Source organism: Protopterus annectens, chromosome 8.part0 (genome assembly GCF_019279795.1).
Source record: "Protopterus annectens isolate FY-2018-M chromosome 8.part0, PAN1.0, whole genome shotgun sequence".
In the NCBI taxonomy this organism is placed as follows: domain Eukaryota; kingdom Metazoa; phylum Chordata; order Ceratodontiformes; family Protopteridae; genus Protopterus; species Protopterus annectens.
Window position 1 is genome coordinate 1,417,351,474 of NC_056741.1, and position 17,121 is coordinate 1,417,368,594.

The 17,121-nt window shown below is 35.6% G+C and overlaps 1 protein-coding gene across 1 annotated transcript in view; it reads left to right on the plus strand.

The window, feature by feature from the left end:
- GRIK4 (glutamate ionotropic receptor kainate type subunit 4) overlaps positions 1-17,121 on the plus strand; it is a 5,029,336-nt gene that overhangs the window by 4,481,267 nt on the left and 530,948 nt on the right. The window contains exon 15 of the mRNA XM_044081017.1: positions 7,077-7,280. Within this exon, the coding sequence (XP_043936952.1) occupies positions 7,077-7,280 (204 nt within the window). The remainder of the gene's footprint in view (positions 1-7,076; positions 7,281-17,121) is intronic.

Genomic DNA, 17,121 nt, shown 5'->3' on the forward strand with positions numbered 1-17,121 from the left:
TTGGATACCTATGCCTGATATCAAACTGTGATATAGTGAGGAAGAACGAGAAGGATTTGCATCAAAATATGGTTTATCTTCATAACAGCGAAACACAGTGGTGCGATTGCTCATATGAGTGAATCGTAACCACGAAACTTAAAACAATTGTAAATGTTTGAAAATCAGCAAATTGAAAAGCTGATCCACTGATTTTCGAACATTCATGTTGAAAAAAAAATAGATAAAGTGTAATGCAGGGGGTCAAGCCCCCTGCACCCCCCACACCCCCCTACTTTATTATTCTAACTCAGAGATTGCACTACAGTGGGAAAAGGAACCATTTTCTGATCCCCACTATAGTGCAATCTGCCCCAGAATGTCGAATGTGCAATGAGCGAATCTCACTGTACATTTGCTCATTGCACATTTGAACATTTTTCCATTTGGCATTTGCAAACGTTTCAAACTGCCTTTCGGAAAATTGCTGTTCGCCCTTGTGCAATACGCACATGTAAAGGTAAACCTCAAAATATTTCTGAAAGGCCAAAACTGTTGTGTTACAAGGAACAACTCGTAGAGACTGAGAACAGAGTCAAGAACTGTACGCAGACTTTTTTTCACAACCATGAACTAGCCCAGCTTATACAACAAATCAAATCTGAAAGTGCAAATGAAAGTAAATAGTTGTTTGCCAATGAAGAATTCAAACAAGCTATATTTAAAGAAATACTGAGACAAAATGATAGAGACTTAGTTATACTTAGCACATGCAGGATGGCACCCTTATTAATATGGTGTAGTCAGAAAAAAAAGAAAGTTGCATTTCAGGAAGAATTAACAATATGGTGCATTTCTCAAGATAACAATTGAATGTAAAATTATGAAGTTGAATCTTTGAAAGAAACAAACAAAATAAAGCAATGTCTGTTAACTCATGCTTCTCATGATGAGCTGATAAAGGAAAGTCATACTCTTGTAACAGACTTGAAAAAGTAAATAATTACTTAAAGCAGAATAAATCCACTCACTCTGATCTTCAGTGACAAAGAGAGGTGGCTAATGTAGGCAATGATAGAGCTACTCTATCTCTGTTGGCCATACAAACAACTGAACTTAACTGTGCAGAATGCCAACCTAGTGTGGTGGGTGGGATGTTAAAGTAGTTACAGATCCTGAAGCTGCAGAAACAAGCTTAAGTCAGACTGGGAAAGTACATGCTACCTAGATCTATTTACTGTTGCATATAGTTGGAGGGATTTACTTTCAAATATCGAAGTACAAAAACATTGCTAGAAAAAAATTGATCCAAAGGATTGAAACACTAAACATAAAAAAGAACAAACTAAAAAAAAAACTCATGTTTTTTGCAGGGGGACAAACTCTCCTGCACCCCTATCTGGTGGAGCTGTGCCCCAACACCTCTGCTAGTTATATATAGTCTAGCTCCAAGAGCATTCTACAGTGGGGAAGGGCAAATTCCTCAATCCTCACTTTTGACATCATGACTGCTCAATTGTATGGATGTTTTCTAGTTGGAGTCAAACCAACAGATTCACTGGTTATGCCTGATAGAACTTATTCTCAAGAAGACCTACAGGTATGAAGTCACAACATAAAAAGTTAATAAAAAAAAAAAAAAAAGACTTTTGTCACTTTACCCTTCGACAACAAGAAATGGAAGGACTCGCTGTGAAAGAAAACTTAATAAATGAACCAGTGACTGAGATACAATTCCTTGAAAAAATATAAAAAAAAATCAAAACAGTCTGATGTTGTAGTAACTGCATTTCTGTGTATGTCAGTGGAAAACAAAGCCAAGTGCATTACTACTTTGGAAGTCTTACATTGCAAGAGACACTGTAATAGAGAAGTTTAAACTGAAGATTGAAATTAAAAGCTGGACTCTAAGCTGGAAAAGAAAATTAGACAGTAGAAAATTTGAGCTGTAATTAATGGTAGCACCAACTCTTAGAGAAAAGTCATGTGATAGAAACTGAAAATGGATTAAAAGATAAACCCTTTTCAACAAAGCAGGTAAAACCAAGTAGTACTGCTACATCATATGGTGTCTCAGTAAAAATCAAATCAGTTGCATCAGACAATATGGGAGATGATGATGTTATTAGATCTGATGTTGAGCAAGAAAAAAATAGGGTTTGTAGTACAAAAGATGTTGACAGAATAAAACCCATTGAAGACAATTTTCATGATCTAGATAACTGACGTCTCTCATTTTATTTGTGTAATATTATGGAAAAAGGGAATCAACAGCAGAACTAAATCTAAAACCACAGTTTTGAACTTAATAATAAAATCTGAGCAACTACAGTTTAATGCATTGACCAAACTAATGACCCTAAAAGAGGATCTATAGAAAACAGCAGTAGGTACTGACCAAACTGGTTATAATGTGAAGCCAACTCCTAGGCTAGACATTTTACCAGAAATTCTGACAGTATTCTGTTGTGGTATGGTATGGGTGCTTTGTTCCCCACTCTAAGCCTGCCTTAGGAAGCAAAAGCTCTTAGGAAAACCATGACTAGGTTAAAGGAAAATAACACCCACAAAATGTGCCAGTAGTTATTCAAGTACTGGATCTCACAGGCTGCTAGATTTTGCAATGTTGCAGTGTTACAAGACCTCAAATATGCTCATTATATGCCTTACTCCAGGTAACCCTAGAAGAGTATACCAGGTTAGAAAACCTTAATTCTACTTTTTATTTAAGAAAAAATGCATTAATTTAAAATATTTGCAGTATATACACGAAAAGAAGAAATTCAGCATCACATACTGTTTTACAATCTTAGGAATACATTAAATCTTCAAGGTTATCTTATACAATTAATACATGAAAATTCATGGTATTTCAAAAGCAACATTTCAAGGCTATCCCAACTAGTAAAGTCTTAGTATGATTTATAGATCTTGTTCTGATCACTTTTTTTTCAGTTTTAGATAATATTAGTGTTAAATTTGAAAATTCTTTGAATGAAGGAACTGAATTTGATTTCCAAAATTTTTTGTAATAACTTTTCTAGCAACTCCCATGAGACTACAGATCATGTTTTGTTGTTTGGCTTTTACAAATAAAGGAAGTGGAACATTCATTAGTATTATTGATCTAATTAAAGAACAATTATCACACCATAACACATTTAAAAACATATTGATGTCTTCCCAATATACATTTAATTTTTTACAATTCATAAACATGTGTCCAATCAGCTTTTACATCTTTACTACATCTTCAACAGACTGAAGAAGTCATTTTACTAAACTTAGAAATTTTACAGGGATTATCAAACATTCTGTGTATATCATCATCATCATCAGCCCCCTTTTTCCCATTTTGTACATGGGGTCAGGGTATCATGTTAACTGTTGCCAACTCTCTCCATTCAGTGCCACACTCCTGCCTTCTTCAACACTCAAGCCTGACTGTCTCAGATCTTCTTTCACACAATCCATCCACCTGTTTGCTGGATGTCCTCGCTTCCTCTTACCTTCTTCCTGTCTGTCCCAAATCTTCTTCACCAGATTGGCTTCTGCTTTTCTACACATGTGCCCAAACAATCAGAATCTGTTCTCTTTGACCTTTTGTGCAATTGGCGCTACTTTGGCTTCTGCTCTTATGCCCTCATTTCTTCAGCTGTTTTACAGTGTGCATTCTACCACCTTTCTCAGGCACTTCATTTCCATCACCTCTAGCGTCTTCAACTGTTCTGCCTTTACTGCCCAGGTTTCTGTACCATACAGTAGTACTGGTCGCACCACTGTCTTGTACACCTTACTTTTTAACTTCTTTGGCATTCTTCTGTCATAGACTACACCTGATACTGTATGCCAGTTGGCTGCAGTCCCTCTTATTCTAGCTTTGACCTCTTCATTCAGACTTCCCTTCTCCTCAATCACCCCTCCTAGAAACTTGAAGTTATTTACCTGTTCCACTGTCTTCTCTTCTATCTCAATTCTCAGCTTCTTCTGATTTCCTCACTTTGCTGCCATTATCACTGTCTTATCTGTGCTTAGTTTAATCCCATGTGCCTTCAGTTTTGCATTCCATTCCCCTATCCTTTGCTGAAGTTCTTGCTCAGAGTCTGCCTGTAATGACACATCATCTGCATATGGCAGCTTTGTTGATCTGTCCCCTCCAACCTGTTTGCTAATATAGTCCATCACCAGTATGAACAGCAGTGGGCTCAGAGCTGAACTCTGATGTACACCCACTCCCACTGGGAACCCCTCTGTGAGGCCGAACACTGTTTGTACTTGAGTCATTGGGTCCTAGTACATAGCTTGCACTAATTCTACCAGTGTTTGTGGGACTTCAAACCACCGGAGTACTGTCCAGATCAGCTTTCTTGGAACCTTGTCATATGCTTTATCCAAGTCTAGGAATACCCAGTTGGACTTTCTCCTCATCTCTAGCTTCTTCTCAAGTATCTGTCTCAATGCAAATATCGGATCAATTGTGCTGCATCCTGATCTGAATCCAAACTGCTCATCTCCCATTTTGCATTCTATTACTCTGCATATCTATTTATCAATCACCTTCTCTAGAACTTCCATGCAATGTGATAGGAATTTGATTCCTCGGTACTGCTTACAGTTGTGGACATCCCCCCTTTGTTCTTGTACACTGGCACAAGTGTGTTTACTCTCCATTCATCTGGGATATGCCTTTCCTCCACACTGATATGAGTACCCTCAGGAGACATTTCTTCCTCATTTCACCCAGCATCTTTATCATATCTGCTGTGACCTCATCTGAGCCTACTGCTTTCCCTGAATTCATCTTTCTTAGTGCTGTTCTTACTTCTTCTAGGGTAGGCTCCCCTTCTTCTCTCACCATAGGCTGTTTCTGGGGCAGTACAGCTTCTGTGGGGTTTTCTTCAATCAGAAGCTGCTGGAAATACTATAATATTTGTAATATTTTTAAAACTCTTCTAAAAAATACTAATTAAATCTATTCCATTCAGCAATCAGTCTTTATTCCATGTATCAGATGAGTGATTTTACCTTGTGCATAGGATTTACAGATCTAGGCACTATGCAGGCTAGGTTCTATATTTAAACTTAATTGATGAGATGATTAATGATCTTACTAAGGCTCTGTGATTGTTCATTGTGTGAGTGAAATGTTGATTGCAGTGATTGGATAATGGAAGTAGAGGAACTAGTCTCATTTTAGCTAGATGAATGGTGCATGCGTTAGGGCGCAATTTGAAAAACTATAGTGATTGGATGATAGAGATTGGCTCATTTTAAGGCTAAGCTGCAAGACCAAAAAAAGGCTTGCTAGGCCTGCAAAAGAATACAACAATTCCAAGTTCTTTTTCTCATGTAGTAGATAAAATTTTTAAGAACCTACTCTTAAAGAGACACTAATGACAAGTTTGAAAAGAAGGAACTGAAGTGGCATGATCAGACTGCAAATATATTACTCACACACACGCACACACAGAGACACACACGCACACACAGAGACACACACACACGCACACATGCACACACACACACACGCACACACACACACACACACACACACACACACACACACACACACACATGCACACACACACACACTGACAATGCTATCTGCTATAAAAATGTTTTACTATATAAAAAAAAATGAACTGCAATTCATTTTATTGAACATCCACTCAGACACTGACAGACTTAACCATAACGATATTGTCCTTACATTATTTTTACAGTAAGGTACCATTTTTTTTCCTTTTTATGTTCAAGCTTTTTTACATTTTGCTTTTTCTAAGCATGTTGCTTATCTTTGCTCTATGTCACTTAGACACTAGCCCAAGATTCCTAAGAAAAGAAACCTCTCAAACTGTTTTGAAATTCTGTCAAATATTTCATTGTTATAGCCCTGTTCACCCCCCTTTTTTCAAATTCAAAATCTGAGTTTGCCCACTTAGGGGATTCTTCTTTTAAATTATTTTCCTTTTCTTTCTATATTTTTGTGTTGTCTCTGTCTCATACTAGCACACTACAGTTAAGTGTATTACCATTTTCCAATCCATTTTTGAACCCTTTCTGTCAAATATTATTTATGCATATTTTAAGTGGTACATTCAAAAATAATTTTCATGAGTGCTGTAAATGGTGTACAGTTATATATATATATATATATATATATATATATATTTACTCCATCATTGTTTTAATTATTATTTTTCCCCATCCAAAAACTTTCCCCTTACAAGTCAAAATTTGATTTTTCAGCTTTTCTGCCTAAATTATACACTGATCTGAAGAAGCCATTATGGTAAAAATGTATTATAATATGTATATATGAATGTTACAATATCTCCACTTTTTACATTTTTACATTTTCATTTTTTTAGTTTGTTTTATTATGAAGCTGTTTGCTCCTTTTAAAGAAAACCCTTCAACAGAAGCATTTGGTTAGCTTTTCGTCTAAAATTTTGCATCCGGTCTACTTTCTACTTTTTTCTTAAGGTTGTTTATGTTACAATTTTTAGTATAGACATCTATTATAAGATTTAACATTCACTAGAAATAGAACAATCAAACAGTTAAAGTGTATAATTTCTCAATTGAGCTAATTGCATTAATTTATAAGTTATAGAATACCTCTTGTGCTATAGTTACTTCTCTTTCTAATTCCTATACTTCAGCTGATTCACATGTTAGATTAGTTAGTGTACTGCTGAACCACAAGCGAACTTGCATATCTATGTACAACTAAAAGTACTATGTTCATGCATAAAAGTTATATTTTATTTATTTATTTTTGTAAAATTAATGTTTATACAGTTTATATTACTTCTCAGACAGTTCTACGGTCTTGTAAATGTTTCATCTCCCAAGTCCCTGCTTACATTACCAAGGGTACCACAACTTGTCAGTGATTTGGGATGCATGGCTAGGCTTACAAAGCTGTCATTAGCCTAGTACACACCTATGAACCAGTCTGTAATCTGTAGTGTTCTGGGATTACAGTCATACTTATCAACACATGAAAATATTTTCTGTTTTTGGTATTTTGTTGTTATTGCAGTCTGATAAATAATATAAATGAAGGTAACAACTACTCATGTTTATTACAGGAAAATCCTTATATGATGCTGAAATCCAATCATCACGACCTGGAAGGAAATGAGCGGTATGAAGGGTTCTGTGTGGATATCTTAAAAGAAATTGCTGAAATCCTTAAGTTTAATTACAAGATCCATCTAGTTGCAGATGGATTATATGGAGTTTCAGAAGCAAATGGCACATGGACTGGCATGGTGGGAGAGCTAATTTCTCGGGTAAGATGTTGTGGAGATTGCTGGACAATCTTATGAGAGTTACACTATAAAGCAGTGTCTTTCTTGTTGTATATATGACCATACTTCTTCCTACATATCCCTTTATTTACACGTATACACACACATACATACAGATAGAGATATAGATAGAAAAATCGATTATATAGGTAGACAGGTAGAATGCACTGTTCTTCTCCATTTAGTATCAGTTAAAACCTTATGAGTGAAAATAGAATTACTGTAAGCAGGGTAATCTATCCAGAACATCAGAATTTCCTTGTTTTGTCATTCTCTGAGCAAGGACAAAACCACATTTGAGTTAGCATCACCCTGTATGTATAATTTTCTACAGAATGAGGTTGTTCCTGCATCTTGCTTCCATTCATTCCCACTGCTAATAAGGACCAGAGTTTGCCAACCAAAATAGTAAGTTTCAAAGACTTGCATATAACGTTAGTGACTGTAATAGGCCTAATCTTGCCAGGGTCTGTGGTTGGTCTACCCTTGTGTAATGGCATTGTAATGGCTGTTCCAGACTCCAAGAGTATAAATAGGGTTTCAGGTAGGCCATATTTGGTGCTGATAATCAGGCAACCTGTTACTTTATTAGGGTTCAAGGATGTGGTGCTCTTAGCTTTTTGAGAGGGCTGAGATAACTTAGTCTGTAATAATTGTACAGGTGGTTGGGGACTGTGGAACCTATAGCAGTAGCATAGCTAGGGAGGGGGCGCAAGAGGCAACTGCCCTAGGTGCAAAGTGTTGGGGGGTTGTGATCAGTCAATCACAATCTCTCTCTTTAACACAATACTGCCTTTTAAAAGGCATCATATATATTTGTATCAAACAGTTTGCTGCAGTGTAAAAGAAGAAATTATTATTTTTTTAAATAAAATATGTTGAGGGAGGGCCAGGGGCAAGGCATAGAAACAGAACTTGAACGGCTGGGCAGGGGAGGGGGTGGGTCATGCATCTGGCTACCTGATTGGTGTGCCAGTAGAAGAAAATACCATATAGCCCTTCCAGACCCCTTAGATCCACTCACCAAAACCTTATTTCCATCTTCAAACCTAAATGTCCTGCTGGTCAGCTCTTACTCTCCTTCACTCTAGCCAAAAAATGGAACGCCCTGCCCTCCACCTTGAGAGCCTGTGAAAACCTAAGCAACTTCAAAAGACTTCTTCACTCTTACCTACTTCTTCATAGAAAATGTAACTGCACTCTTCACCCCTTACCTCCTAGCCTCCCCTCTTCCTACTCTCCAGGCTAATCCTTTCCTTTCCCTTTCTAACCTTTCTTATAGTCCTTCACTATTTAGCAGTAACCTATCCCCCCTCCCACCACATAGTCTATGCCTCTCATCCTCTCCTACAAACTCTCACTGTAATATCTTACCAAATAAGTAATCAACACCTTCTCATTCAACAACTCTACCTGCTGCTCTACTGTAAAACTCCATAATGACTGCAATTACTCATGTTTCTCTTCATTATGCTATGTAACTTTGTAATTATTGCTTTTTGTCTTGTAATGTAACTTGCTTCAAGGATCCTTTTCCCCCCAGGGATCCCCATTTCCCCATACTGTAATGAAATGGAAATTGTTTGCTATAGTTGTCAATATCTTTAGGTAACTTTTAATGTTTGTATTTCTATATGCTATGTAACTTGTGTTTTGAGGAGCTTTTCTCCCCGGGCCTCCACTGAAAATGGGCTCTTGAGCCCAGTGGACCTCCCCGGTAAACAAACTGGAAATAAATAAATAAATAAATAAATGTCCTTTTTTTTTTGCTCTTTAATGGAAGAGCTGGGGGGATGTTTACTATATAGTGATTGGCTTATTACATTGTAGTGTTTATTATTATTTATTTTGCTCTTCACTTGAAGAGCTGAGGGGGAGAAGTGCTGGTTGAACCAGTTACTCTTCTTATGTAGGATATAGTTATAATGGTGATGGAGTACAATTTGCACTAAATTTATTAGCTGTTTCATTTGGGTCAAAACCTTTGTGAACTACTTTGAAAATTGATGAGTGTTATTTCTTAACTTCCTGATTTTAAAAAGAAAGGGTTGTTGTTATTTTTGCTTTCTGTAGCTACAACAATGGCATGGTTTGCCACCCAGTGGTGTGACCACTCACTCACTCTTGATGATGGTCACTGTTAATGTAATACAGTGACCCCATGTGCAAAAATGGGAAAAAGGGGGTGGTGGATGGACTCAGCTTTGAGGTTTCTTTAGTAGTTTGCTTAAGTGTGTTCTTGATATGGGAACAATGGCGGTCTTTATAACCATAAAGTTTCTTTCTTCTTTTATATACTTTATATATACAGGTATTCTCCCATAGGGGTTATATAAGTACCATGCACTAATGAGTTGCACCAGTAGATATCTTCACCTTGAGACTGCTTTGTTCTGCTTTAGAAATGTCAAAACTATTTATATAATTTGCAGAAAATGAAAATGCAGGAACCCAGCTACAATGTCCAGTGTGTGTATATATTGCAGACAGTATGAGTCCCGAAACTCATCCCAGCAGTTCTCCTGTGCTCCTGTTTTCATAATGACATTTATTACCATAATTTTCATCATACCTTATCCTCCAGTCTTTCTTACCTAATCATGACTTTGTTCAGTGATGTATGTAATGTACTGTCTATATCCACGTAAAACAACTTTTGTACCAAATTTTGTGGCATACTTTTGGAAGAACCTGACTAATATCTACGTATACTACAGCAACCTGTAGCTAATTATATGACTACTGGATCCAAAATAATGAATAAAGTCACCATTTAAATAAAAACTTCTTTAATCACAAAACTGTTCTAGTGCCTCGGTACAAACACTTTTACAGAAAAGAACATCTTGGAAAAAAGCTTTCCTTAAATACAAAAATCCATTTTCAATTAGCCACTTAATTAAACAATTAAACAATTAAAACATTAAAACAACTTTGTCTTAAAGTAACATCTCCAATTCACCTCATTGTTAAGCCCCATAGGAGCCAATGTGTTATATTTCAGTATCCCATGCATTTTTGGCATCCCTAAAGTGCACAAAAATAGCCTTGATCCCCCACTCAGACCAATAGTGTCAGCTGAAGGTTCAATAACAGCGCCTTTAGCTAAATGTGTTGACTACAAGATTAAGAACGTTTTAGAAGGCAGTGTCAACATTTTAAAAGATTCATGGGAGTTTTTGAGAAAGATTAAACCTTCTCTATATACTGAGAAAATGGCTTTTGGTACCATGGATGTTATTGACCTCTTTGGGTGTATCCCACACGATTTAGGTTTACATTGGTTTGAAGAAAAATTAGTAGCAAGTAAAAAGTTGACACACACAGATTTTAGAAACACCCTAACCTTGATGGAAGTAGTATTAAAAAATAATTTTATCTACTTCCAAGGGGAATATTTTAAACAAGAAAAGGGTGTTGCAATGGGGGCACATTGTGCACCAGCTTATGCCAATATTATTATGGCTTTTTGGGAAGAAAAATATCTTTTAAATTCCCCTCTTTTAAATGAATGCACTTTATACACAAGGTTTTTAGATGATTTGTGTTTTTTCTGGAATGGTAGTAAGGAACAGTTTTTTAACCTTTTAACTTATGTAAATAGTACATCTACTTTTTTGAAATTTACTTGTAGCTTTGATTATCAAGAACTTAGATACCTAGATGTCTGTATAGGCAAACATGAAGGAAATTTTACATCACGTATATTTAGAAAAGAAACCTTCTCCAATTCATATCTGCACTACACCAGTTGCCACCCCCCGCACCAAAAGAAGGGGGTTGTGAAGGGGCAACTTGTGAGATTGAGCAGAATGACTTTTGATAACAAAGTGTTTTTGGAAGAGACTAACCTTTTAAGGAATTTATTTTCTCAGAGAGGTTATCCTCTAGAATTGTTTAATAAGGTGTCAGAGGAAGTTAACATCAAAAGAGTAGACTCCTTTGCCCCTATTTTGGGCAATGAAGAAAGGCAGAGCTCTGATCAACAGTTGGTTGATAAGTCCAGAGAAAATAAGACAGGGTTCATCACTACTTTTAGTGAGCAATCAGCATTTGTAAGAAATATTTTTTCTAGGGAATGGAATTGTTTTTCTAATATTTCAGATCTTGAATATATTTTTGACAATGAATTAACTTATGTTTACCGTAAAGGTAAAAGTATCAAAAATATTTTGGAAGGTGGCTTGAAAACTCATTTTAATAACAGAATTAACAAACCAAAGAAAGGGCTATATAAATGTGGAAAATGCAACTATTGTTCACATTTATTTTGTGGAGACACCCTGTTTTTACAAGCAAGGAATTTAACATTGCATTTAAATGCATTTGCTAATTGTGATACAAATGGAATAATTTATATTGCCCTTTGCAAAAAATGTCCATCTTTTTATGTAGGAAAGAGTGAAAGAAGGCTTAGGCAAAGAATATATGAACACCTTTATGATATTAAATTAAAAAGTGACAAAAATGCACTTAGCAAACATGCCTTAAAATGCAATACTTCTGGCTATCAATTCTTTATTTTAGAAGTTGTTCCCACTAATCCCAGAGGTGGTATGTGGGAAACATTAATTGAATATAAGGATTTGTATTGGCAGCTTCTTTTGGATGCCAACCATAATTTTGGGCTTAATGATATGGTATCCATAGCCCCAGTCTTAAAACTGAGGGCAGCAAAGCTTTAATTTACTTTCCTTGCTATGTTTTTTAAGATGTTTTACCATTTTCAGCCACAAGATGGTGTAATGTTGTATCTTTAATTTCCATCCCTAAAGAAGAATTAATTAGATTTTAAAGTGTTTTATTAAAATTGTTTTAACATTTTTAACATTTTTAACTATTTTAATGATTTAGTGAACTTAATGTAATTAGAATTGATACATACACATATTTTTAAACTTGGGATGAGCATCTTTAAGAAAACTATGGATTTTAAATTAATTATAAGTATATTTGAACTGTGATGCAAAATGATTGGTTAATTTTATTTTAAATGTTCATATAAATACACCTACTTTGTAAATGGTTTAGACTACTGAAGAAGTTGGCGACGAAAACGTTTTGTGGAATACGTTATTTGGATTGTTTTTTCACTAACAGCCTGTAGTTTGTTTGGTGGTGTTCCTACTGAGGTGTTTGGACAAATAAAGCATCTTTACATTTCGGGACCTGGATTTATTTGTACTTGGCAGAACAGTAGTTGTTTTTCATTTACAAGTTTATATTTCAATATATAGATAGATTCTTTATACAAAAGTTTACTCTTCAATACTAAATCATTGTCATATTTTACATTAATCTTCTCCAAAACCACACTTTGTAACAGTGAATGGCCACTTGCATGTACTTCTTTAAAATGCGCAAATATAACTTTTTCCTCCTTTCTATTCTTAATGTCTCTTATATGTTCTAAAAATCGGACCCAAAACATTCTTTTTGTTTCCCCAATGTAGTATAAATTACATGGACATCTAAGTGCATAAATTACACCTATACTGTTACAAGAAAACACATCCCTACATATATACTTAACACCATTAATACATTCAAGGTTAGTAAGGATTTGTGTACACACTGAACACCTACCACATGGGTAAGTTCCAGGACTCCAATCCAGTTGTCTAATATTCATAGATGGAAATACAAATTTTCCATGTACCAGCATATCTCATAAACTTCTACCCCTTATATAAGAAATCATTGTAGTTTTGAGTAGTATTTTCAATAACACTTTGATCCTTTTCAAAAATTCTCAATAATGTTTAATTAAACTGGCAACCTCATCACTCTTTATATTATACAGGCTTACAAAATACATCTTCTCCCCTTCATCAGATCTTATTCCATATTGTATCACTCTATTATTAGGCATTGATATATTTTTCATATCTCTGTTATTGTTACCAACATTTTTTTCTTGTGCCTCTTCTATAATATTTAAATCATATCCCCTCCTTAAAAACATCCTAGCTGATTTGCCTATCTCATCTCTTAATACCCCCTTATTATTACACAACCGTGACAGTCATAAAAATTCACTATAAGGAAAAGATGAGATCAGATGTAGGGGATGACAGCTTGTAGCAAGTAAAAATTGATTGCCATCCTCAAATTTTCTATGGATTCTAGTCAGGATAGACCCATCACTTTGTCCCCTCCAATACTAAGTCCAAGAAAATCGCCTTATTCCCTTCCTGTAATCCACTAAATGACAATCCAAAAGGGTTATTATCTAATGTTTTTACAAATTCCTGTACCCGAGTCCTACCTCCTTAACATATAAAGATCAAATCATCTATATAGCTTAAGTATGATTTAACATACTGTTTCACAAATGTTTGTTTATACAAAAATTTATCTTCAATAAAAGCCATAAAAAGATTGGCATACATGGGAGCAAATGGAGCTCCCATGGCTGTCCCATGTTTTTTTCTGTATATTTGATTATTATATACAAGAAAAAATATTTTTAAGACAAAAGTCCACTAACCCTTCCACAAAGTTGGAAAAAAGACTTTCACCCAACATAAAAAAACAGTACAGAAATGCCATATTTATGTCTTATTGATGTATATAGGCTTTTTACATCTAAAACCAACCAATACATTTCATTATTCCATATAATTTCAGAAATCTTGTTCTAAAAATCAAAACTGTCTTGTATATAAGCAGGTATTTTTGTACATATGCAATCAATATTTGATGCAACAGCTTGCCAATATTATGTAAAAAATAACTGCATGCCGAAATTATCGGTCTTCCAGGTGGCTCAGTCATGTTCTTATGAATCTTTGGTAAACAAAAAAAAAAACTATAATGATTTCTTATACAAGGGGTAGAAGTTTACAAGATATGCTGGTACATGGAAAATTTGTATTTCCATCTATGAATATTAGACAATTGGATTGGAGTTCTGGAACTTACCCATGTGGTAGGTGTTCAGTGGGCACACAAATCCTTAATAACCTTGAATGTATTAATGGTGTTAAGTATACATGTAGGGATGTGTTTTCTTGTAACAGTATAGGTGCAATTTATGCACTTAGATGTCCATGTAATTTATACTATATTGAGGAAACAAAAAGAATGTTTCAGGTCCGATTTTCAGAACATATAAGAAACATTAAGAATAGAAAGGAGGAAAAAGTTATATCTGCGCACTTTAAAGAAGTACATGCAAGTGGCCATTCACTGTTACAAGGTGTGGTTTTGGAGCAGATTAATGTAAAATATGACAATGATTTAGTATTGAAGAGTAAACTTTTGTATAAAGAATCTATCTATATATTGAAATATAACACATTGGCTCCTATGGGGCTTAACGATGAGGTGATTTGGAGATGTTTACTTTAAGAAAAGGTTGTTTTAATGGTTTAATTGTTTAATTGTTTAATTAAGTGGATCATTGAAAATGGATTTTTATTTTTAAGGAAAGCTTTTTTCCAAGATGTTATGTTCTGTAAAGGTGTTTGTACCGAGATGCTAGAACAATTTTGTGATTTAAGAAGTTTTTATTTAAACAATGACTTTATTCATTATTTTGGATCCAGTAGTCATATAATCAACGTTGTGGTGGTTGTTGCTTTGGTTGTGCTTCAACCTGTAGTTAATTGTCTTTTGACTTCATGAAATTCATTAGTAAATGAAGATCAGCTGTCATACCTTCGTAAAAACGGTGTTGAAAAGACTATGTTCCCCACTACTGAAGCTGATATGCGGTTGTTCAGTAAGTAATCTGCACATGAACATGCCCATGCAGTTAATCAGGCTCATTCGTCTATTTTTTCCTTAACTATTCTTTTCTCTCTTTACCCTCATACATGGGTTGTACACTTCCACTATTCCAGCGATGTTGTGTTTGCCCTTAGTCATACTGCTGGTAAGTTATCTCTGTAGAATCATTCCCACTGTTGGTTTTAGTTAGACTTCTGTTAGATAGGAAGTCTTGTCCTCAGCTCTCATCCAGATTAATCTCTTCATAATGTTATAATTTTCTCAGTTATCAAATCAAATATTAGATATTTCCTCTAAAATGTTAAATTTGTTGAACTTGTTTTGTTTCAAAACACTCATTAATGGGGATATGTAAAAACTAACATGGTTAATTTCGCCAACATAGTAATCAAATACATTTTGTAAAAATGCTCTTTATTACATTTTATTTACCATCCTTAACGTATTAAAAACAATATATCAGATAATTTACAGGCTCAGTAACACATTTCTGTTCTCTTTGTTAACTTAATTTTTCATTTATTTTATACATTTTTAAAATCAAGGTCCAATTTCTGTGCTGATGTATTAGATGAAATAGACTTAAAACTCCTGTCATTCCTGTGAATAAAAATTAAAAATGGAAACAAAACTGTTTCCTTTTTTGATCTTCTACCACAAATCCTCCCACTACATTCATACATTTGTCTGAATAGTGGTATTGTAATAGATAAGGTTATTGTAAGGTGAGGTGTAGGTTTAGGGTAAGGGACAGCATTAGGGTTGGGATTAACATGCATTAATTACTAAGCTGGACTTTTCTTGCCTTCCTAACCATAATCATGTCTGAACTCTAAACCTATACCTAACCTTAAAAAAAAGAAACTTTCGATAACACTACCACTATATGAAATACTCAAACATACACTATGTCCATTAACACACACACACACACATAATAGTAACTTTATATCCTTAAATAGCCCTTATTTTAACCTGTAAGCACTCACACATAGGTTCATAGGTTCATAGGTTGATACTAGGCTATCTGCCCTAGGGCATTTATAAGCCTAGCCAGAGTGTGTTTGGCTTTCGCCACCCTTTTAGATTAGTTGACTGTGCCTCTGTATAGTAGGTCGCAGAAGATAGCCCTTTTGAGGTTAGTTTTCTGTGACTCTGTCTAGTAGGGACACAGAAGAGATCCCAGGGGTAAACCTATGATCTCCCATCCACTCGTCAAGATTTCTCTTGAAGAGGGTCATTGAGGGACTCTGCCTAACATGGATTGGGATTTTGTTCCAGAGTGAGGGGAGCCTCTGGGATATGAATCTGTCCCTCCAGCATGTCCTATTTATTTCTGTGCTGAGGTTTAAGTCCCTGGAGCGTGTAGCTCTAAGGGATTTGGATTTCCAGAGGTGGAGCATGTCCATTAATTCTGGGTTGGACATGGCTTTATACATCAGGCACAGATCGCCTCTGAGTAGGCGGTAAGCAACTGAGTAGAGCTGGAGTTTCTTTAGCCTAACTGCGTAGGGCATCTGTTTGAGTCCCTTGATCCTCTTGGTGAGGTACTTTTGGGGTCTTTCCAGTTGCTGCAAGTATCGGGTAAGGTACATCCCAAATGGGGCATTGTATTCAATTATGGGCCTGATGAGTGATGAGTAGAGGGGCACAATGACCTCTCTTGATCTAGATTTGAACCCTTTCGTGATAAGGTGGGCTATATAGAAGGTCTTTCTAACCACTTTGGCAATGTGATTGTCAAAGGAGAGATTGCTATCTACTTGGGTCCCCAAATCCCTAATTACTTCTTCCGTACTTAATGAATTACCACCTATGTGGTAATTTGTGGGCACTTTGTTTTTCTGAAAGGGGATGACTATGCACTTTTTGGCATTTAGCTTTAGGCCATGGCTCTGGCACCAGTTATTCATCTCTGTGAGACCCTCTTGGAGGATGGGATGCTTGTGTCAGTCGGCGAGTCGATTATGGCACCCAGTTTGCAGTCATCTGCGAACTTGGTCAGCCATAGTCCTCCCATGTTAGCCTGTACCTCAGAGAAATATATACCGAACAAGAGAGGTCCCAGGACTGAGCCTTGTGGGACACC